At 48.4% G+C, this 23,384-nt stretch overlaps 1 protein-coding gene across 15 annotated transcripts in view; it reads right to left on the reverse strand.

Moving 5' to 3' along the window:
• Nfasc (neurofascin) overlaps nt 1–23,384 on the reverse strand; it is a 186,745-nt gene that overhangs the window by 67,054 nt on the left and 96,307 nt on the right. For 9 of the 15 annotated variants that reach the window (XM_029558750.1, XM_008823334.3, XM_008823342.3 and 6 more), the window contains 6 exons: nt 13,550–13,730; nt 8,515–8,532; nt 7,652–7,757; nt 6,267–6,463; nt 5,800–5,922; nt 2,938–3,108 (listed from right to left, as the gene is read on the reverse strand). In XM_029558750.1, coding sequence (XP_029414610.1) covers nt 2,938–3,108; nt 5,800–5,922; nt 6,267–6,463; nt 7,652–7,757; nt 8,515–8,532; nt 13,550–13,640 — 706 coding nt within the window. In that variant the 5' untranslated portion in view covers nt 13,641–13,730. The remainder of the gene's footprint in view (nt 1–2,937; nt 3,109–5,799; nt 5,923–6,266; nt 6,464–7,651; nt 7,758–8,514; nt 8,533–13,549; nt 13,731–23,384) is intronic. The other 6 variants (XM_008823343.2, XM_008823336.2, XM_029558751.1 and 3 more) reach the window with 1 other exon arrangement.

Consider the following 23,384-nt stretch of genomic DNA (forward strand, 5'->3'; position numbering starts at 1 on the left):
AGCATTTAATTTTCAGTGAAGACATTTTGGAACAGGACACATAAACACGTTGTTGTCCTTAAGTAGCTTTTTACTCTTTATCCACCCCCTTTTAGGGTTCAAGTTCTGACAGTACCCACAGGGGTGGGGGCGTGCAGCTGACTGGAAGCCAAGCAGACAGCTCCGGGAAGCCAAGACACAGTCCAACTGCCTAGGGGGAGGCCAGGTGCTGTGCCAAAACATTTGCATATTTGAAGACAGATCATATCCTGTTACAACTAATTATAAGAGGGTATGCAAGTTCTTTTCTGGGCATGGCATTGAATTGTACCCCCAATCTGCTTTACACTCAGTGGCAGGAAGATTTCCATTATCAGAACTCCTTTTCAGCCTGGGGCTAGTTGTAAAAGACATAGCCTGCTTTGGAAGTCAGTTTGTACATATCTGGGGTGGAAGGTGGGAACTGACCCACAGTCGGATGAAGGGGCAGATGGCACCAGGTGGGTGGAGCTGTGGATGTGCTTGGGAGAGGAAGTTCTATTCCCCTGGGGGAGCATGGTGGCATGCAAGATGAAAGGGGGGCCTTCTTTCACGCTCTCATGCTACCAGGTGGAACGAAGACTTTGTCATCCAGGGGGATGACCCACATGCAAAATCAGCCTCACTGTGGCTTTGGGAGTTTGTGGGAGGGACTCAGGGAGACTCTCACTATACTTGAGGATGCCATTTGGACACTAGAAGGAAGTGTAGCGTGCACTTCATGGTCTACCGAGTACTCCTTTCCTTCTAACTATGGTACCTTTTATTGTAGCAGAAGGGACCCAGCACCTGCCACAGTTTGAGCAAATACACAGATATATTTTTGTCAGCCTGAGTCCACTATCTTTTAAATGATTTTTAGATTGCCCAGTATTTTGTCACACACACACACACACACACACACACACACACACACACACACACACACAGAATTTCCCCCCTTCCTTTGATGTAATTAATAAAAAAAACAGTAGGATGAGACTGATTTCTTCCCCAAAGGCAAACTACAGGCAGACATCTTGGCCTCCCATTGGACCTTGTTCTGAAGGAGGAAGAGAAAGCCTGCCCTTTCCAGACAGGAAAGTCAAGAGAGCCTGACTGTGCTATTTTGTACCCAATTGTACCCAATTCTAGGCTGACTCAGAGGCCCAGAATTTGCTTCTAGCCAATCCTGGGAAGACTCCAGGAAGCCACATGGTTCAGTTCTGGTTACCAAGAGGGGTTCTTGACATTTGGAGGGGAGTTTCCAGTGGGACAGGCAACTCAGAAACGAAGCACAAAAAAGCATCCCTTACATCCTCTTAGAGAAAAGTATGGTCATTTAAACCTGTACTCCCTCACTGCTCTGAGTCGCTGCCCAGGACAGCATGGCATCTGGCTCAGGCCCTGGAGCAGCAGCCTGACTTTCAGCATCACCCTCTCTAGGTGGACACGAAGGTTGTGCAGGGACATTCTTCTCTTGACAGCACTGCTCCTCCTCCTGGCTCCTTCTCATCACCAGCCCTGTCCTGGTGACTGAGGCCACTGAGAGATCCTGGACAGACCACACTGTCCTCCTTTACTCAGCCAGCTGGCAGGCAGTTACTTTGAAGCACACCGAGAAGATGCAGTAGACAAACCAACTTTCTTTCCCGGGGTCCCCTGGGGCAGGGTCAGCAGAGTGAAGCTGGTCACCCTGCAGGGCTCATTGCTGGTTTTGAGCAATCCTGCGAAACTGTCCTCCAATGGCAACAGCAGGTGGGGACATCACAGACCAGAAAGCAGGTCATCAGAGGAGGGAGGATGGAGTTCAAAGGGAAAGACTAGTAAGAGGAAAAGAAAGCAAAGGAAAGGGAGGAAGAACAGAGGAAGGAAATGAAAAAGAAAAAGGAAGGAAATGAAAGAAAAAAGGAGGAGGAAACCCAGGGGAAGCCAACAGGAGCCGCTCCTTCTGGGTGCTTCACCACAGCAGAACAGGATGGGACTGTCAACTCGGTAAAGTCTGCCACCCGCAGGGAGTGATGAGGCCTCTGCTGGTGCTAGAGAGGTGCGCCCACCCAGCCTTCTTCCTATGGAACCCTCCCCCAACCTGGATATCATCAACCCCCTTGAGGTAAGCCTTGGGAGGCCAGGGCTCAGTCTAGCTTGATCTTTGGTGTTCTTGGTCTGGTATTCCAGAATCCTCACCATCCACACCACTGACAATGACATTCACAGCATGACCAGGAAGATCAGGGAAGGTCCTCTTCTAGCCTTGTTATACCTCCGCAGTGTAAACCAACCCAGGCAACTGTCAATGTCCTGAGCAAGCTGAGGACTGCATAGTCAAAGCTCCTGGCTTGTCTCTGTATGTCTAAGAGTTTCTTTTATGACTCTGTAGAGGGCCATTGACACTGTAATGGATCAGGAAATGCTAATTTGTGTTAGTCAAAGAGAATCAGGGACTAAAACCAAAACACATAAAGTGAAACACAAATCTGCAGCTACAGACACAACACCTCCATGTGGCTCAGCAAGTACACATTACAGAACCAATTTGTTCTGGTGGATCCTAATATTTTATACTCTGGCTTTCTTCTAGAAATAAAGGCAACAAATAACTAGAAATAAAATAAGCTGAATGAATGAGAGGGATGTCCAATGATCGCTTAAAGTGGTCAGTCTCAAACTTTAGGAGCATCTAAATGAGGGCTGAGGGCTTGGAGAGGCTGAGGCTGTTGAGGTAGGACAGGGCTAAGTCTTGGTGTATAATTCTGATTCCTTCCTAAGTAGGAAAAATGACAGAGTAGGACCAAGTTTGACACATGCTTCTGCATCTAGAGATGCTGCATATGGTATAATGAGCCAAATGGACTTCTGGCCAGCCACAGATGTGTGGGCTGTGTGGACTCAAGGGGTTACTTCCTATGGTCCCCAGTCCCAGGCTGGGCCTGCACTTACTGGTGAGGACCTTGAGGGTGAAGGGGTTCTTCTGCTGGATGGTGTGGGTGAAGTGGAAGCGGGCATTGCAGCTGTAGTCAGTCTGCATGTCTTGCAGCATGACGTTAGAGAAGTACAGGTCCCCGTTATGGCCCTGGGAGACACGCTTGTCCTGGCTGATGGGCTCCATGGCTGCAGGGAAGCAGAAGGATAGGAGGTTAGCAGATAGATACTGGTGATAATCATTGCCATGGGTCTGACATTGGGACATTTCAGAAGGCCAGATGGGAGCCAGGAGCTCAGCCCACTCCTCTCAACTCTGCAGCAGGGTATAGTCCCTCCTTACAGAGAAGCGGAGGGTTGAATGCAATTAGATCCAGACAAACCTGTTCCTTGTGCCTATGTTCTGTGACCAAGCTGTTCTAATTCCTGCTCCTGCCACAAACTGACTGACCTCAAGGTCAGAGGGAGAGAACACAAGCCTTTGTATGTGTCTCAAGTCAGGATTAAAGTGTATATATGAGTGAAAGAGCAACCAAGACTCCTTCATCTTTATGCCCCAGCACTCACCTGAGGCCAGAGCATACTTTGTTGAACTTAATTAAAATTTAGCCATCATCAATTTTAAGATACATTTTTATTTATTTATTTTTTGACCCCTTAGGAAAAAAGCAGTTCTCAGTCGTAGTTTTCAGATGCCAACCGAAGATGCACACTGTCAATTTTAAGAGGTCTTCCAAGGTTAGAGATAGTAAAATATAGAATCCAGAGTGCATGACATTACAGGAGTGGCCAGGGGATATAGATATCATCGCTTTTTCAAGAACTGTAAATGTACAGGACTGGGTTTCCAGGCTGTCAGGTCTGTTAGCTTACACGCCACGCTGATTACCATAGCAATCTACTTCTTATTCCCACACCTGATGCCAACTGTTCCACAATGGGCTTCTCAGCTCTTCAAATCACTCCTCTAAGATCTTTTGAGGGCTCATTACTGTCAGGCCACATGTTCTAGGTACTGGTGAAAGACAAAATCCCAGTCTAGCAGGAGAGAAAGCGGGTAAATAAATAATTGCAATATGAAGCAGAGGAGCAAGCGTACCAGGGAGGAGGGACGCAGACTGCAGAAGGGACCTTAGCCTCTAGGGTGTCCTGAGCAGGACCCTGAAGGCTGCATGTTAGTCCAGACAGAAAAGAGAGAAGAGCTGCAAGGTTTTTAGAAAGCTGAAGAGTATGTGCCAAAGGCTGAAAAGACGTGGCCTAGTCAGGAGCTGACGGGTTCAGGAAGGAAGGGGCAGGGGAGGGGCTGGAAAGGCAGAAGGACCAGGTCAGGAAGGGGACTGTCCTAGGTCTGGACTTGTCCTGATATGAGGGAGGAGGCAATAAAAGCACATGAATGAAGCTACCTGATTTATAGTTGCTTGGAAGTCTAGGGAGGCCTGTTATGGCTAAGTGTGTAAACCAAGGGACAGCTGACAGGAGCCAGGGCTAGGGAGGCATCAGTGAGAACAGAAAGAAGAGGAGGACCATGAGATCTGTTTGAGGGGTGGCGCTCAGTGATGGATGTGACATGATGGGTGAGAGAGGAGTCTGTAGTTAGGCATCCCTCCCCACAAATGTGATAACAGAGAGGACAATAAGAGGTAGAGCTATCCTCGCCTTGCAAAGCAACTCACAGTACTGCCTTTCCTGCACACCCTCATTGGAAGCTGGTTGAAGAATCAGGGTAGAGGATGATGGATGGTAGAGAGGAAGGTAGCTGGATATACAGGATGGATGGATGGACAGGAAATAGAAGGGTAGAAAGAAGGGCAGCAGAGGCAGACAGGTGGGCAGGAAGGGAGAGGGAAAGGAAAGTCAGGGAGATGGAAAGAGAGAGAGAGAGAGAGAGAGAGAGAGAGAGAGAGAGAACATTTGTCACATTCATAATGTTCTCCCATTATTTTAATTGAAAACATGGAAAAAACTGGAATCTTTATAGAGGCTAAGTGAGCATCAGTCCACAACAGAGGCCAAACAATCTCTGAATACTGTTACCTGGTCTCTGATCCAAATGCTATTTCCTCTGAGCTACTTTTTCAAAGCTTCATTCTCTAATCCAACCTCTGTTCCTCTTTTGAAGTGGAGTAAAAACAGGGAGACCAAAGACCAAACAAGAGGTGACGTGTCACCTCCCTTCAATTGTGCTTTTTCCTCCTTTTTCTCTTGATCTTTACCTTCACCAGTAAGAACTTCCAGAGAGAATACTTTGGCTCTACATACTCATTTACCCTTACAACCGCCCCCTAAATACAATGGCAGCTCTATTTTTTCCAGATGAGGAAATGGAGGCTCAGAGGCACGAAGGCACTTGCTCATGACCACACAGAGTTGGCAGCTTCTCACCAGAGCTGTTTTGAGCCATGTGGCCACTTTGCATCTGTTCTTACGAGTCAGGTCTCCCAGCTTGGGGTGAGCCCTCTTATGTTAGTTTCTTCATTTCTGGGACATTTCTTCTAACCAAGGCAACCTGGTTTATTTTGGCTTGCAGCTCCAGGGAAGTTCATCATGGTGGGGAAGGCACAGTGGCAGAGACATAAAGCTGCTGGTCACACTGCAACCTTAGTCAGGAAGCAGACGCATGCTGGTGCTCAGCTCACCTTCTCCTTTTTATTCGGTTCAGGACCCCTGCCCATGGAATGGCACCACCCACATTTAAAGTGGGTCTTCTCACCTCAATTAACTTGATCTAGAAAATCCCTTAAAGACATCCCAGAGATTTGTCTCCAAGGTGATTCTAGAGCCTGTCAAGTTCACAATCAATATTAACCATCACACCTCCCATTCAAACTGTCCACTGCACCCCTGGAACTGGTCTCTCTGTGAGGTCAGACCTATACTTACAGCTACTCATCCAGAAGATGACTGGGGATGGGAGGCCAGGTGGAGGGTTGCATTGCAATGTCAAGGGGGCACCTTCTTGAACTACAACAGGGTCCAGGTTTTCCTTGGGCCACAGGGGAGATTCTGAAGAGAAAGAGACAGAGGAAGGTGAAATGAGGCTAATGGCTGGTCTTGGGAGACTTGAGAGAAGGGAAAACTGGAGAATGAAAGAGGACTCAAGAGGGTAGGTAAGCTGGGTGGGCCTTGAACAGAAGTCTTTTGTCACAGTGTATGCCCATCTTTAGCTGTCCTCTTCTCTCCCCTCTTCCAGCACCCAGGGTGGCTGGTAAGGTTGTACCAGACTAGCCTGGAAGCTTCTTTTCCAGGGATCTTTCTCGGGTAGGTGAGACCCACGGAGGGCAGAGCCTCCTGCATGCCCTCTACCCTCCAGGGAGCTGGCACCAGCTTTGCCTCGGGTGAGCACTCACTGGACACCTGTAGGCGGATCCGATTGCTCAATGCAGTGCCAAATTTGTTGCGGGCGAAGCACTGATACTCCCCCTCATATTCCTCAGGTCGCCCACCGCTGCGGAAGTCAATCACCAGGGTTCCAGACCTTCTCCTCATGGACACTCGTGGGTCCTTGGCAATGTTGAAAAATCTGCTGTTGCGAGTCCAGTGGAAACTGTGGATAACAGGGGCCAGGCTAACCAGAAGCAGAAGCCGGGATGGGCCCCAGGTGAACCTTGGATCCTGGTCCCCACTCAGTGGCAGACTTCTACTCTCTGCTCCATCATCACACCCCCATGCCAATGAGTCCAGTACTAGGCAGAGCCACCTGGTAAGCTCAGGAGAATGCCTATCATGTCTAGCAGGACTGAGTCTGCAATGAGTGTTGTTTCCAGCCAAGCCTAGCATTCTTAGCTCTGAGTGGTAGATACCCAACTTCTCCAGGGATTTTGTTCTGAAAGTATATAACTGCGGGGTAGACAATGATTTCTGAAAATCTAGACTCAGCTATTTTCTTTATCTCATGACATACCCAGTCTCCTCTTAGGAATGCAAACTCCATATTTTACCCACCCACATACATTGGGGGACCAGGTCTGATCATCCACACTTGAATGATATAATCTGCTCCAAAGCCACCGAGCTGTCTGTTCCTTACTTCACAAGTACAGATCATGAAGTCCATAAAGCAGCAGCCATGCATTGGAACTGTGAAGGGCAGCTCTGAATGAACCAGAAGGCCAGTAGAACAGTGCTGATAAACAGCCTATTAAGTCCCCCTGGGCCTGAAGTGGGGCTCAGCAGTAAGGCACTTGCTTGCCAAGTACAGGTTCTAGGCTCCATCCCCCATACAAAATAAATAAATAAATAAATAAATAAATAAATAAATAAATAAATAAATAGTAAGTAAAAGTAAGTCGCTCTGCTTGTCCTGGGAGGATACACATGCCTGCTACAGCCAGGTGTCATGTCCTCACTTATGTTGACATGGTACAAGCTTGACAAGAGGCAGGAGCAGTGGCTACTCAGAGTTCTTGTTCCCACATAGGAGCAAAAGGGGAACAACTAATCCTACAGGCACAGTCACCAGTTCCTTAGCTGGTCCTTGTGTGTGTGTGTGTGTGTGTGTGTGTACAAGACTGTAAAGGCCCAAGGAGGTCAGAGGTGTCGGGAGTCACCTGATGTGCGTGCTAGGAATTGAACTCTGATCCTCTGCTAGAGCAGTATGTGCTCTTCACCACTGAGGCCTCCCTCTAGCCTTGAACTGGACTTCTCAGCTGTGGTATTTGCCTTAAGTATCACCAGGCTGAGGCAAGTGGGTGGTTTCAACAGTGGCTTTTCAGGTCCCTTTCACTCCACTCACCTGGGGGCAGGGTTCCCTTTGGCTTCACACTCGATCAGGATGTTATCACGGGGGTCCACGATGTGGTCCTTCACTGACTGCTTGGTGATAGTTGGGGGCTGGGTCACTGCAACAGGGCACATGGGGCAGGGGTCAGAACTGCAGGGACCTGCCCTGGTCTTGTCTTACAGAATGGCTAAAATCAAGAGCTTTAGGAACTATCCAGACATGTGGGCAAGCAATACCCTGTTCTAGAGACATAACTTCCTAAATGGGGTTGGTTGCAGGACAGGGGGAGGTGTCAAAGGTTGAGCATAAGAACTCTTTTTAAGAAGATCCAGTGTCCCTATGAGAAACTGAGAGCCAGGCTTTGTTTCACTCAGGCTTATATCCCAAGGCCTAGCACACAGCACAGGACACAACAGTTCTTGCTAAATGTGTGTTGGGTGAATACAGGAACAAAAGCAGCTGTGATTGTAGAACTTAGGGCTGTTATGTTTCTGAGCCCTGAGGCTCAACAGATGGCCAGACTGCTGAGGCAAGAGCTAAAAGAGGCTTCAGTCTCTTAGAGCTGCCCAGGGATTTCCATGAGCACCAGCAAGCCCATGTTCTGCCCAGTGGTCCAGCACCAGCCACCAGTTGGAGGAATTCCAGAAACTATGAAGCACTATAGCTTCTATCCAAGTGGTCCTTCTGACTACCTGCTACTGGGGAAGCTCTTGTCTTCCATTGGTGTGGGGGCTTCACTACAGGGCCTAAGGGTTGAGCAGCCCCAGCTGATAGCAGAGGGGCCACTGATCTCGGGCCTAGCCTTCTCCCAGTCCCTCCTTCCTCCCTCCAACCTCCCAGAAGTTCAAGGGCAGAGAGGCACATGAGACACTTACGCTCATTCTGAATGCTTGCTGTTAGTTCCAGTGGGTTAGCATTGGTGGGGAGGGAGAAAAGAAACATGTTATTGCACAGGACTGATCAACTAATGGTTAGGTGTTCTCTTACCCTAGTATGCAGGGTTGGGGTGAAGTGACATGGGGACAGCACTGGGAATGGGGCTCTCTCTTAGCTGTGGAGTTGATGGAAGAGTCAGGCAGGGTTGGAAAATAGACCCAGCAAATGCTTCATGGAAAAGGTATTGCTGAGGAAACCAAAACCACACAGGAGAACAGGACCAGCTTGTGACCAAAGGAAGATGCTACTAGGGAATAACAATGCTGCTTGAAAGGGAAGCATTCAGACGCCTCTTGGCATCTGATACCATTGAGGGAAGTGGGTACCTTGGTCCACAGTACAAAGGGGAGATGAGGTCAGGTGCAGTGCTGGAGAAGGAGCGTACTTGAACCACTTCTACGGGGTAGAGGCCCAAGGGATGGAAGCCCTGAGGGCCCAGCTAGGCCCTAGGCCTCATTTCCCCACTACATTGCTTTTCTCTGACACAAAAGCATGTTCTTTCCTCACTGCCTCATCCTTTCCCATCCTTTGGAAAACTGGGAGATGAATTACTGTTGTCTTTCCATGGTAGAAACAAATTTCTAAAGATATCCCGCTGCTATGTGAAGAGTCCAGGCACACGGCCGAACCCACCACTCCTTCCTGTGTTTTCCATGAAGGGAGAAAAGAGGTGGTGACCCACATCCTTGCCAGTCGCATCTGAATGCACAGGCTCATGCACAGGTGTACTCCTGTGTAAGTGTGTTTAAGGTCTGCCTCTCTCAAAACAATCAGATGAATCATGGGACTGGTTAAAATAAATGTAGATTCTGGCTCAGCTAGTCTGGTGTAGGGCCTGGGTCCTACTTTGTTTTCTTCTTTCCAATGCTGGAGACAGAACCCAAGGCCTTGCAAAGGACAAGGAAGTGTTGTACCACTGACTGCATCCACCTTAAATCTGCATTTTCAACAAGTACCTAAGTGATGCTGAGGTCGATGAATCAAACTTTGGGATTTAGATGCCTTGATCTTTGTGGATAACAAGCCTGGGTTCAAATATGTGGAGAAAAGACATATATCTGTAGAACTTTTCAGTATCTTTCCTCATGATGCCATCAGAAGTACCTGACATCCTCATGCCACCCTGGCACAGATATCAGCTACTGGAGGGGCACTCTGGACTACCTTTTTCAGAGTGAGTGCAGCTGTGGGGAGCAGGAGGTTGTGGGCACCAGGACAGAGCCATGGTGATTTTGATGCCATCCTGCCAAAGTGAAATGAGACAGGCACGGGGGATGGGGCTCTGAAAAGGCAACCTGCAGGAGCCAGTGCTCAGCTAGGTCCAAGGGTTACATAGAGAGTCACAGAAGCAGAGGGAAGAAGTGGGGATGGAGCATGGCAGGGATGAGGAGGCCACTGTGCACGCTGAAAGGGAACCTTTGACGAGGCTCCAAATGGCCACCTGTTAAATAATAAAGGGACAATTTATCTTCCACCTGACTAGGTCTGCCTGTGCAGGAAACAGGAATGAAAAGTTCAGGAGGAAAAGCAAGTCTGCTCTGTGCTGTTCCCCACCAAGTGTTCTTTCACTTGTATAGGACTTTCCTGCCAGAGGACCAAGACAGGTAATTCTGGAAAGACTGAGTCAGTGGGGTTGGCACAGCAGGTAGTTAGGGACAGACAGGTAGGGCAGACACCTGAGTGTCTTGCTTTTGATCACCAGCTAGGTTCTGGTTTCTTTTTGGGGGGACATAGTGATATCTTGGGTTCTCATGTACAGCTGAGGGCTCTGCCCCGCCCCCTCCCCCCAGGACCTTCTTCACATCCAGATCTCGAATTCAAGGAGGGGCAGTCATGGCTAAGGTCATGTGGAAGTTAGCTGAAGAGCATTCTAGGGAACTCCTCTCCAGATGCTTACTCCAGAGCATTCTACAAATCCATCCTTGGCAAAGGTTAGTATGTTGTTGTTCTTAATGTTTTGGGGTGGGGAAAAGTGGGGAGACCTCAGTGAGTAAAGACTCTCAGGCCAGTTAGAGCTGTCTAGTTGTTGTCCCTGGTCCACATTGCCTGTCTGACCAAGTACCTCTTGAGGATCTACTTGCTGAAAGGGACAATGACATTTTCAGCCACCACTGTGCTCCTAAGGGATTTATTACAGGGACAGAATCAACTCAAAGACAAGTTGCCATAGGGAGAGAGAGAGCCTGTCTGTGGACAAGGATGACTGAATTCCGCATGTTCTTCTTTCCTTTAGGAAACCTGCTGTCTGACAATGTCAGGTGAAGAATGAATTTGTTCTTTTGGTTTCCAAGGAGAAAAAGCCCTCCCAATCCTGCCCACAGGGGTGAGCAGACGGCCTGCCCAGGCTGCAAGGCTCTGCCTTCGTGCCCCTCTTTTCTTCCTGGGCTCTGTCCTTGTGGAGTGGAAGTGCTACCGCGAGTTACCGAGGCCATCCTATAGCACTGTTTGAATGAGGCTGAGGAAGAGTATCTCTGTATTCTGTTGTCTTCCTCTATGGGCTCCTAGGAGGAAATGTTGAGTCCCTTCAATGTGGGAGGAGGCCAGAGAGACAAGCTTCCAGCAGACTCAGTTTTTGGCAAAGCCACTTTGGTTGATGAGGCGACCCTTTGCTTTTTTCAAAGGTCACACTGTTCTCCTCAGGAATAATAGGAGGGAGGTGGCGTGTGACTTCACTGGCAAGGCAGTTGGAGCTGGGGGCTGGGCACGTCAATGAGGGATTGTGTAGCCACCCAGTGTGCTGTTCCAGAAAGCTGCTGTTCCAAACCCAAATGGAGGTGGTGTCCCTGACCTAGAGGCACAGAGAATACCCTGAAGGGGCAAATGAGTAGGACACAGGGCAGGACAGTCTCTGGCCCGAGACACCTAGCACCCCTTTACCAGCAAATGGGGTAAGTTAGAAACACTTGATCTTTCCAAAGCCCAGACAGAAGTTAGGCTCAGCAAATGTGGGAAGGAATGTGGTGCTAAGCCGGGGGAGAAATCTGTGCAAGGAGACCCTTGTCTTGCGTTGTCCTGAATCCAGTCTCTGTAGACTCATTGAGATGCAACTAGGGAGGTGCAGTGGTTTATGGGTCGCCTGCCCTGACACAGCCCAGGCCAACCAGAGCTGTATGGCAGAGGGATCCCCTCTCCCTCAGAGAGATGCTACTGTCAGATCCTGGCTCTGCCTCTTCCCTGCTTCCTAACTTGTCTGCTAAAGATGACACCCACATCTGGATTCACCACAAAATTTATGCATGGTGAGGCCCACACTGCTCTGAGTTCTCTGCCTTTCCCAGGACAGCTGTAATTCCATGAGGTTCAAGAGGTCTAAGGAAGCAGAGTAATCATCAAGTGCTAATGCAGAGTCAAAAGACTCAGGCTCTGTTCCGACTCCATCACTGTGAGTGTTGTGACCCTGAGCAAGCAAGGGTCAGGTCTGTGAATCCAACATGGAAGGAAGGGTTCTCCCAGTTTCCTCCAGGACACTGGGATGGGCAGTCAATGGTAGAGAGGTCAGAGCTCTTGTCCCTCCTTCCCAGACAGCACATGGGTTTCCTGTTGTGTCTCCATCTCCAGTAAGGCTTAGAAATCCAGATTGTCAGCACAGAAGCCAAAAGCATCTATTTCTGGGTTCACTCTGCAGGAGCCCCTCCCCAACCAGCCCTGGATATCACATGGCAGGTGAGGGAGAAGTGGCAGAAGGGAAATGAGCCTTCAGCATGTTCTTGATAACCCGATTTCCTCCGCACCCTCCTCTCCAGGGACATGCCCTTATCATGCTGCTTATTAGATTGTCTGCCTGGCTGTTAATGAGAACTCTCCTTGAGCCAACCACAGACGGTCACCATGGGAACGCTTCTCTCATATCCCTCCTCTCTTCCTCCCTACATGTGTACATATATGCATGTACACACTCAGGCAGCTTGAGAGTAGCAGGGGCCTTGCCAGCTCACTTCTGGGGTCAATTTATAGTTATTACTGTCCTCTGTTATCCAGAGGTGCCCACTCCTCTTGGACAGCTGTCATTGGTGACTGGGGTGACTGGAGATCTGGCTTTGAAGCTCCATGGGGCCTTCTTGAAGGCTGTCTTTGTCTTCCCACTTCCTCCCGTCATCTGTTTACTGGAGAGGGTCCAAGTATGTGCTGGCATCATATGGACTCTATGAATCTGTGAGGCAGGGAACAGGGGGCAAAGGGGCTGTGCCTACATCTTAGTACTGGGATGTTAAGACTTTTGGCAGAAGTGCCAAAACTATGGCCAACGGGAATAAGCCTACAAACAGGGTAAAGGAGCTGGGCTACCGATCAGCAGACGTCAGTGAAGATAGCAACAGAGAGGGCAGATAGAGACATTAGCTCAGAACATCAGATTCAGACAGGGCCCACTACCAGAAGCAGAGCATGGGTTTTACTTTCCATAGTACTGTGGAATGTTAGGAAAGAAGCAACCTGTACTTGGTTCTCCCATGGTTACATAATATGGCTTACTGTCTCGTTTAGCTGGGCATCTTTAAACAAAATTATTATTCCTCTCCCAGGCTAGCTACCATCTTTCTTATTACTCCAGTCAAGACTGGGCTATCAGCTTTGGATATATCAGAGAGGCAAGTAAGGGCAACTTACCATGCTTGGAAGCTGCTTTTACAAAGGGCAAGTCATGGCCATGGTCATGGCTTGGGGATGGGGGGTTTATGAGGGGAGGGAAGAACTCCAGGTGGCTCTAGGAATTCCAAATTCTCTATAATTTGTGGTTCCACTAAGTAAACTCTGGGCAGCACAGACACCAGCTTAGCTATATCCCTGAGAGAACAGGCCTTCATTTTAGCTTCCTGTTTCCCAATTGGAGTCTGTATCAAGTCTTTGGAGAAATAGCAAGCTCTGAAGCCCAGAATCCACCGCTACACTCTCCCTAATCTCTTTGACCTCTCTCTCCCACACTCACTCCTCTGCCTAAGAACAGGAAGAAAACACAAAGAGCAGGAGAGAACTCACGATCCATTGGAATCTCGATGGCCCCACCAAGGCTGAGGAGGAAGAAGATGAGGGCTGTGTGGACCCAGGGTGGTGCCTGCTTCCTGGTCATCCTCAGCACCAGGCCCTGTTCCCTGCTCCCCAGCCCACGGGCTCTCACTGCCTTGTGCCGCTCTAGGTGGGCCTCCCGGTCAGAGTTCAGCTAGAAAAAGAAAAGTAAGTAAGTTTCTCATGAACTTGTGCTTTGCTCTAGTAATTCTCATAGTCTCAAAAGACTCAAGGAACCCTCCTGGTCATAGAGTTGGGGGTTCCCTAAAACAAGGTTTCTAACCTTGGTATCATTTAGAACTAAACAATTCTTGATACAGGGAACTGTCCTGTATATTGTAGGATATTAACAGTATCCTTGGTCTCTACCACCAGATGCCAGTAGAGCCTGACCAGCCTTGCTACCAATCAAAAATATCTCTGGCCCAAAAGAGATATGCCGACCCTACAGCTTCCTTGGACCATGTGCTGAGTGTGCCTGGGACAGAGTATGTTTGGGGAGGGGCACAGGGACAAGACTTTAGTGCTGTCCTCTGATCCCAGGGTGAGGGGGAGGACTGTTCCAGAGGAAGGAATGACTCAAGTTCAGTGCTATGAGACCTCCTGAAGCTCTGAAACAGTCTCAATAATGCTCCAGCTGCCAATATCACAGGGCCAGGTCAAAGGGGAGGGCGGCCGGCATCCTCTCCAGAATCCCTCAAGCTTTCCTCAATGAACAGCTGCCTATCAGCTGGACACATTTTTCTCCTACTCCTGCTTTATTTGGCAAAAATTTGAAGACCACAGTCAATGGCACATACCCGCCCATCCACCCTGAGGGTGTGAAGGCCAGGGATAGAGAAAAGGCCTTCGTTGTCATTTGGAAACTTGCAGCAGGAAGCAGGTCACCAGTCACTGCCTCCCTGTGTCAGGATGAAGGATTCTGACTCACAATCAGCAGCTGTGCGGGACACCAGCCCCCCAACTTCATGTATATATCTGGGCTCCATCTACCTGCCTCCCCATGGCCAACACCTTGGTTTTGAGCACCAAAGTTCTAGGCCAGAGTTACTCCAACAGCTTCCAAAGTACTTCTCTGCTTCTGCCCCTGCCTCCAATCCACAACCAGAACTATTATCTCTAAAATACAAATATAAATACACCACTCTTCTGGCTAACTCTCAAACCCACTGCTAACTCCAAGTTCAAGCTGACCTCCTTGACTGGCTCTAGGCCCTGCACCATGTGCCTGTCTGATCTCTCATCCTCCCCTGGCATGCTGCTCCTCACAGGTCCTTAGTGCATTGTGCTCTGTCTTGACTGATGACCTGGGGCAGATTAACCCGTGTGCTGGACACTCTATGAGCTGGCCTCTCACTAGGGTTTGTTAAGTGTGACCTGTATGTCTAGCCTGTGCTCCTGTACACCCACTATGCCTCCCACAGTAGCTCCTCTTGCTTTATATTCATTCCTGAAAGTCACCTGAAAGCTCCATAAGGGAAAGTTTGTTTATTGTCCTGTCTTTAGAATTTATTACCATATCAAAGACACAGTATCCCTCAAAAATGTGTGATGGATGGAAGTAAGAATGGGTAAGAAAATGAACAAATGAAAGGGTGAAATAAGAAGCTAATTAGATGGTGGTGTTTTTAAAATTGTTGCAAAATCCATTTCTCTAGAAAACCACCAGGCAGCATAAGAAAGCATCGGCTGGAAGGGTGACCAAGGTGGGAAAATTCCCTACAGGTCAGACGCTGCCCAGAAACCAACCAGCTGGAAGAAGATGAGAGAACAGAAAGTCTCCCAGGAAGGAATCCTTTGGCTAGAAGGCATCATGGGGCCTGACTCTCCAAGATGGCCGTGTCCCCCAGGCAGGGCAGCTCACCAATGCTTCTCCTTGACTTATGTATCTCCAGAGACCAACCTCTGACTCTCCAGCTGGAGCCAAGCATAGAGGGAGCTTGCACTAGGGAGGATACCACCTCCCTTCAGGGAGAGGGCAAGAGGGCCCCAGTCTGTTTGACTCAGGACCAGCCAAGTGGTAGAAATGATGGGAAAGGGAGGGCTGTTTCGTTCTGGGAACCTTGATGGACCTGGAAACTGGAAGCTATTCTTTATTAGCTAGAAACATGTTGACAGGAAAAAGTCCAGTTGTTAGGGGTGTCTGAAATTTGTAATTTAACAACACAATAGAAAAGTCTCTCCCTCTTTGTTTTCAGGAACCCAAATTTTTCTAACCAAATCTTAAAAGAAGAAGGCTCAAAGGCTAGTCAGTTTTACATGATCTCTTATGCGTCAGTAAGAAGAATCAAGAGCCCAGAGAGGGCAAGTGACTTGCTTAGGGTCACCTACCTGGTTAGGGCAAAGTTAGGAAAAGAATCCAGGTATCCTGACTCCAAACTAGGACTTTTCAGGCCATATTCCTTAATATGCAGGAAGTTCTAAAGTGAATTGTTGTTTTAAAGAGAAATGTATGTTTCTCCCAAAAGTTCTCCCAAAAGTTAAGCATAAAATTTCTTATGACCTTTCAATTTTATTTTATTTTTTATATTGTATTTATTATTTTTATTTTATGTGTATGAGTGTATTGCCTGCATGTATGTGAGTGCACTGTGTTGTGCAATGCTGTGGAGGTCAGAAGAGGGCTTCGGATTCCCCTGGAACTGGAGTTAAGGACGGTTCATAGCTGCCATGTGGGTGCTGGGAATCAAACCCGGGTCCTCTGCAAGAGCAGTCAGTGCTCTTAACCGCTGAGCCATCTCTCCAGCCCAGTTTTTATTTTATTTTTTTAAATTTTACTTATTATTTTATGTGTATGTGTATATTGCCTGCATGTAGTTAAATGCACCCATGTCGTGCAATGCCCATGGAGGACAGAAGTGGCTGTCGGATCCTCTGGAAATGGAGTTATGGACAGTTGTTGGCTGCCATGTGGGTGCAGGGATTTGAAATCGGGTTTTCTGCAAGAACAATTAGAGTTCTTAACCACTGAGTCATCTCTCCAGCCCCTGACCTTTCAATTTTATATCAGGTATCTGCCAGAAAGATTTGAGACAGGTTCTCAAACAAGCACATGTGCAGACTCTTTACAGAAGCATCCTTTACAGGAGTCAAACAGTGGAAATGGCCCTACATCCATCAACAGATGGATAGAGAAAAACATTTTGGTTTATACATGCCATGGAATATTATTCAACCATAGAAAGGAATGAAACACTGACACATACTGCACTGTGAGAAAATCCCCATGCTCAGTGAAGAAACCATACCATCATACAAATGATCCCATGTGCAAGTTTCATATAAATTTCCAGAATAGGTAAATATACAGAGACAGAACACCATTGGTAGCAACCAGAGGCTGGGGAAGGCTACAGAAAATGACTGCTTAGTGGTGTAGGCTTCTTTGGGAAGATGGAGAGGGTTTCGACCTAGACAGAGGCAACAGCTACAATACACATTATGAACATCTTAGAAGTTACTAAATTGTATACTTTAAAACTTCCAGGCTAGCTAGGGTTACATAGTGAGACCCTATCTTTTTTTTTTTTTTTTAAAAAGGCCTATTTTATGTGACTTTCATTTCAACAAAAGAAAAGTATAATGTTGGTCTCTGCAACATGCTCACAGACATGAAAAAGGGCAGGGGAAGGTGAGTGACTGGATGTGTGTACACAGTGGCCCTCAGCATGGAAGGCAGGCAGGTGTGTGCTCTCAACCATCCCTACATACTGCAAGGTAATTTCCATCTGAGTTAAGGGAGGAGGCAGCCTGGGGTTCTGGTGCACAGTGAGTGCAGAGAGGCCTCTAAGGTCCTAACATCAGCAAAGCCTGAAGTTCCCCATGACAACCATGGAATAAGGGGCAGGGTTCTTGGCCTACCACAGTCACATCCACATCTCCAAATCAACAGCAGTGGTATAGCCAACATGCCATGGCCCAGGCACAGCATCGCCTAGGTTCCTTTCCAGGTCTTTCCAATAACGTAAAGGGTGTATTAGTTTTGCTACCTGTTGCTGTGATAAAATACCCTGACAAAAGCAACTTGGGGAGATTGGGTTTATCCTAGCCACAATTCTAGGTTATTGTGCTGGATAGCTTTAGTGTCAACTTGACACACCTGGGTTGAGGGAGCCTCAATTGGGGAATTTCCTCTATTGGACTGGCCTGTGGCCATGTCTGGGGGGGATCTTCTTGATGAGGATGTGGGAGGGCCCAGCCCACTGTGGGTGGTGCCACCCCTGGGCAGATGGGCCTGTGTTGCATAAGAAAGCAGGCTGAGCAGGGGCCAGGGGAGCAAACCAGTAAGCAGCGTTCCTCCATGGCCTGTGCTCCAGCTCCTGCCTCCAGGTTCCTGCCCTGAGTTCCTACCTTGGGCTCCCGGATGAACTGTGACCTGGGATATGTAAGCTAAATAAACCCTTTCCTCCCCAAATTGGTAGTGGTCAGAGTATTTTGTCACAGCAATGAAGAACAAACTAAGACAGTTATGATCCATCACTTCAGGGAAGCCAAGACAGTAGGAACTTGAAGGAGCTGGTCACATCCAGTCAAGAGCAGAGAGAGAATGAATGCATGCCTGCTTATGCTCAGTTGGCTTCTTTACTCTTACACAGTCCAGGATCCCCTGCCCAGGGAATGGTGCCGAACACAGCCTATGGGTCTTCCTACCTCAATTAAAGTAAGCAAGATAATCCCCCACAGGCCAAACTAATCTAGACAATCCCTCATTGAGATTCTCTTCCACAGTGATCCTAGATTATGTCAAGTTGACAATTAAAACTAACCATTACAAGGAGTTGAGGCATGGGATGGAGATGGTGGGCATGTGGGCTCTGGCAAGAGCTCCTTGAGGGGATGAGGAAAGGCTCACACCCCATAGGGAAAGTGGAGGACAGAGACAGACAGGTGGAGGCTGAAGACTGGCTATTACAGTCTTCGAATGTTTTTGTTTGGCTCCACAGAGGTAAAACCAGGACCACGTAGAGGAAATGACAGAGAGGAGGGGCTTCCCTGAATTTCAGGGAGGAGCTATCCAACAGTCACAGTTGCCACACACCACTTACCACAACTAAGCAAGGCTGAGCAGAATGGCTGGACAACAAACACGCAAAGCTCTAGACTTAAACTTCTGGGCAGGCGCCAGATCAGGTTGTAGATTTTTATGTTCCTTTGTGAACACGCATGTCATAGAGCCTTTATTACTTTGTATAGAGACAGTCTACTCATGCCCTTGAGCGACTTGCCTGAACATATGTGAGCCTCTTGAGAGACTCAGATTCAAAATGTCTCAGATGGGGATGTGAGTTTGGTTATGATAGGACACTAGACAAGATGCTGGCATGGTGGCCTCTTAGTCCAGTTTGAGGGCACTGGCCATGTGTCCCTAATGCCTGCTTTATTGTTACCCCATTTACAAAGTGGGGGCCCCAGACAAGCACTATGCCGTCAGAATTTTGTTCTTCTCTGAAACATAGAGACAATCCCAGCCTTTACTCCAGGAAGCACACAGAATGCATGGTGCACACAGCAAAAGCTCAGTGCATGCCTGCTGTTGCCATGGAGTGGAACCTCAGCTCCTAGAGTCGAAGGGCACATTCCAGCCACCTGTTGGCTACCCTCATGGGTATTGAGTAGTTACATAAATTATCCATTCATTGTCACAGCCTGCTTTTCTACCCAACCCCCTTTTTTTCTGGGTCCTGGTTGCTTTTCCCCAAGATTGCAGGCCCCTGGTGTTGATTCCACAAGCTGTCCTTGGCAGATGAATGTGGTGTGCACAGTTCCCTCTTCCAAGCAGTCACCTTCAGGAACTCCCCACATCCCCATCTCAGGCAGGCTGTGATGGTGGTCACAACATGTCTGAAGTGACAGAGAGAGACAGGCAGTCTGGAGACACGGTTCAGCTGAAGGGCAGCCACCACAGCCTTTGAACAGCAGTGAGCACTGGTCCACTGGTCCACTTGGTGCAGGCACTGAACTCATTTATGTGTATGTGAGGGGGCAAGGTTTATCTGTTCTCATGGACCCCACATTACCAAACACACAAGAGAAAATAAATAGGAAATGACCAAAACCTCAGGAGCATAAGTTGGAGGAAGAAAACACATTGATCTACACAAGCTACAGCAGCTTGGTCACCCAGGTACAGAGTGAGATCTTCTGTAGGTGAGTGGGTCAGTTCACTGTGGTACATGTGGACGAGAGAACATTGTTCAATGTTGTACAGAAATGAGCCACCAAGCCATGATAAGACAGTAAAGCTCTTCAAATGGATTTTACAAAGTGAATGATTCCAACTGCATGGCATTCTGAAAAAAGCAAAATACGGAGACGGTGTGAAGGTCAGAGGGCACTGAGAAGTAGGGGAAGGATGAAGAGGACTGTGTTATACCATAACTGTGGACTTATCTCATTACAAAATTGTTCAGATCCAAGGAACAAGTATGAGCAAGTATAAGCCCTGCTGTATGGGTGCTCTGGTGGCAATGGTGCTGCAGGGTCACAGTGAGAGCCAGCAAAGGACAGTGTTGATGGGGATGCTCTACATATGAGGGGGACAGGTAGTGTATGGGAATTCCCTGCACCTGCTCAGTACTGCCATGAACTTAAAAGTGATCTAAAAATACTGTCTACTAATATTAATAGCACACTGTCCCATCATCTATTAATGAGGATGATGGGATAGTATGCGTGGTTAAGGAAGGACTTTGGGAGAAAGTGAGTGTGGCAAGGAGTCAGTCTTATAAGGATAGGTCAGAAAAGCATCCCAGTTAGGGAAAATGCTTGTGCCAAGGCCCTGTGGTGCCAAGGCACTAAAGGAAGCCCACAGGCAGGAATGGGAGGGCACATGGACAAGACAGAAGTCACTGCCAGGGAAACGAAGGCCTTATAGAGAGACCTCTGATGGCCACTTAAACTATATTCTAGGCATTCTGGGTTTTCAGCAGGTGTGACATGATGAGACCTACATGTGAAAACCACTCTGGCTGCAAGGGGAGGGAAGAGGGCAGGGAGGGGCAAGATGGAAGTCCAGAGTCACTTTGGTGAGGCCAGCCTGCAGTTTCCGTCCCATTTTATCCAAACTGCCCAGTGCAGCATACCTGCCAGTTACCATAGGCATCACAGCAAATGTTCATGGGGTGAGGATGGAGCTAACACTTTCTCAAGACCCTTCACCATAAGACTCACATCAGGTGGAGGTGGGGGACTTCTCTGAAAGAGCCTCAGGTGCCTGCTGTAAGGGAGGTGTAGCAGGGATCTTTCCACCATATCTCCATAGTTTCTCCTCAGGCAGGATCTTCTAGGATGGGCCTCTTAAAAGATGTATCTTGTCCCCAGGTCACCAAGAAGTCAGTAACTCTGCTCTGTCACACGCTCCCCAACATAGGTCTGCTTCCTAGACCCAGGAACAATGGAACCAAGTGACCAAGGAAGGACTTCACCCTGAAACTGTGAGCAAAAACAAACCTTTCCCCTTCAAGTTTGATTTCCTTGGTATTTGTCAAAACGATGAAAAACTAACACAGTGACTTCAGCTTCCTTTTTTTTTTTACCCTCTGCTTCCATTTCAGGACTAAGCAGCAAAGTCAAGCATGTTCCCCAAACCTCCCCTAAGATGCTGTGCTGCTGGGACCACCTCCAGCTTCCCCGCACACTCAGAGCCTGCCTTTCTTCATGAAGCCTGCCCACTTGCTGGCTCGCCTTGGGTCTCTGTCACATGCAAGCGATGGAGGCTGGCGCCCATGCTAGGGCAGTTCTGAATCAACAGATGCTTCTCCTTGACCTTGTTCTGAGTATCACTGTTGATCCCATAATCTCCTGTATATATGTAAGTGTATCTGTGTTATGCAATGCCTACTGAGGCCAGAAGAGGGCTTCAGATCTCTTGTGGAGACAGCATTTATTTAGCCAGCATGATGTCTGCCAAGTACCAGAGTGCAGTAGGCACTTACAGGTTGCTTACCCAGCTTCCAAGCTATCCTTTTATTCACAGCACATCTTGCTTTCTGGGAGAATTCTTCCTCATCCCTAAAGAGTGGTCTGACTTCAACTCAGTTCCAGGGTGGAGTCCAAGATTAAAGTCAATCAGCATTCCTGGGGTTCCATCTCAATGGTTTAGGAATGGGCATTCCCCCCTGTCCTCACGTTCTACTCCTGAGAGAGTTCCTATGGGGGTTCCCAGTGGAGGCTGCAGCTGTTGGGGTAGGGGTGAGATTTTCCACATGGAATCTGAGATCTAACACTGCAGAGAGCAGAGAGGGGACAACAGAAGGCCTGAGCCTCATGGCTCTGAATCCACGAGCTGCCCTGGAGCCAGCCCAGTTGTGGGTTTTTATATTACAGAGATACACCCATTAACAGTCCCTCCAACCTTTCAGTGAAGTGGGACTGGGTATCCTGTCATTCATAGCAGACAGTGCTGTCAGAATGGGGAATGCCCCTGGAGTGTAGGGTGAACATCAAGTTTCCCATGGTTCTTCTTTCTGGACAGAAAATGTGAACCTCTCTTGCCTGCCTTGGCCCTCTCAGGCCCTGCTCTTGACCACCAACTGTAGCTCTCTTCTTAACTGACCCACCTCCTCACAAAATCGAAAGATCATTTAGTGTATCCCACTTCCTTCCTAGAAATGTTATTTCCCATAAAAACCCTGTGTTCCTGCCTTCACTTACTTAGAAACCACTCCCTGCCACTCTCCTCCCTGGACACCTCCACTGGCCTCATATGGCTGAATCTTTGTCCTCAGTCTGTACTCTGGCCAGTCTGCTGGGGACATCTGAAAAGGTCAGCCACCCATCCATTCTAACATTCTCTCTCCTCCGCTCTGAGGCACCTCCAAGAGCACCAGCCGTGCTACTGGGCTTTCTTCTGCCTAATACTCTCAGTGTTTCCACTGGGGGCTTGTCATCCATCTCTGTCCTCATCTTTGTTGGAGGTACTCACCAAATCCAAGCCAGGCACCTGGGAATCACCCCCAAATTTCACCTCTCATTATGGCTTACACCTGGGTTAAGCACAAAGGCCTGTTTACCTCCTGGAGCTTCATCTCCTCCTCCCTCCCCACACTCCTATCCATTTCACCTTTCACCAGTGTCTAGACCAATGCAAGGAGCTCCAAGCCACTCCCCACATCACAGTGCCATGATTCTTCCACCCCAGCCCCATCTGCTCATGTCAGTGCTCCCCTTAAAGCATTTCCATATTGTCCTGTTAATCTGTGATTGCAAAATCCAAACTTTGAGGTTCTCAGAAATCAGGCCCTCCTACGCCTCTCCATCTCCATTCAAACCCTACTGTTCCCAGCCCAGTGACACTCACACCATTTACGACCTCCACACTTGACCTGTGCCATCCTCTGTGCCAGGAAGGGCTTGCTGTCCTAGTCATGTGATCAGTTCCTATTCATCCCGGTTCATCCCTGTGTTCATGGTGCTTGACACAGTCTCTGGCAGGGAATGTTCATGGAAGGGAAGGTCTCAGTCCTGCCACTTATCTTTCTCCTTTCTTCTGTTTTTAAAATCTTATTAATCTTGAAAATGAAAATCAATCTTCCTGCTTTGACAGCTTCCTGTGGGCACTGTGAAGAACTAGATGAGGACAAGGCCCAGAAGCCTGGGGTATACCCCAAAGCAAGCTGGCTGTATTCACAGGCTGAGTACTCACTGGTGAGATATGTTTGTTTTCTCTGAATATTCGGCAAATCTAGTCCAGAGTAGCCTGTGACTTCCCTGGCGAGTGGCTGGCTTAGCAACAGACCATTCATTCTGTCTTACCACATCCCCCTGATCTGTGGTATAGCCCAAGGGTGATGCTCTCAGGGGCCTCCTC

Source organism: Nannospalax galili, unplaced genomic scaffold (assembly GCF_000622305.1).
Source record: "Nannospalax galili isolate Female #2095 unplaced genomic scaffold, S.galili_v1.0 scaffold309, whole genome shotgun sequence".
Lineage (NCBI taxonomy): Eukaryota > Metazoa > Chordata > Mammalia > Rodentia > Spalacidae > Nannospalax > Nannospalax galili.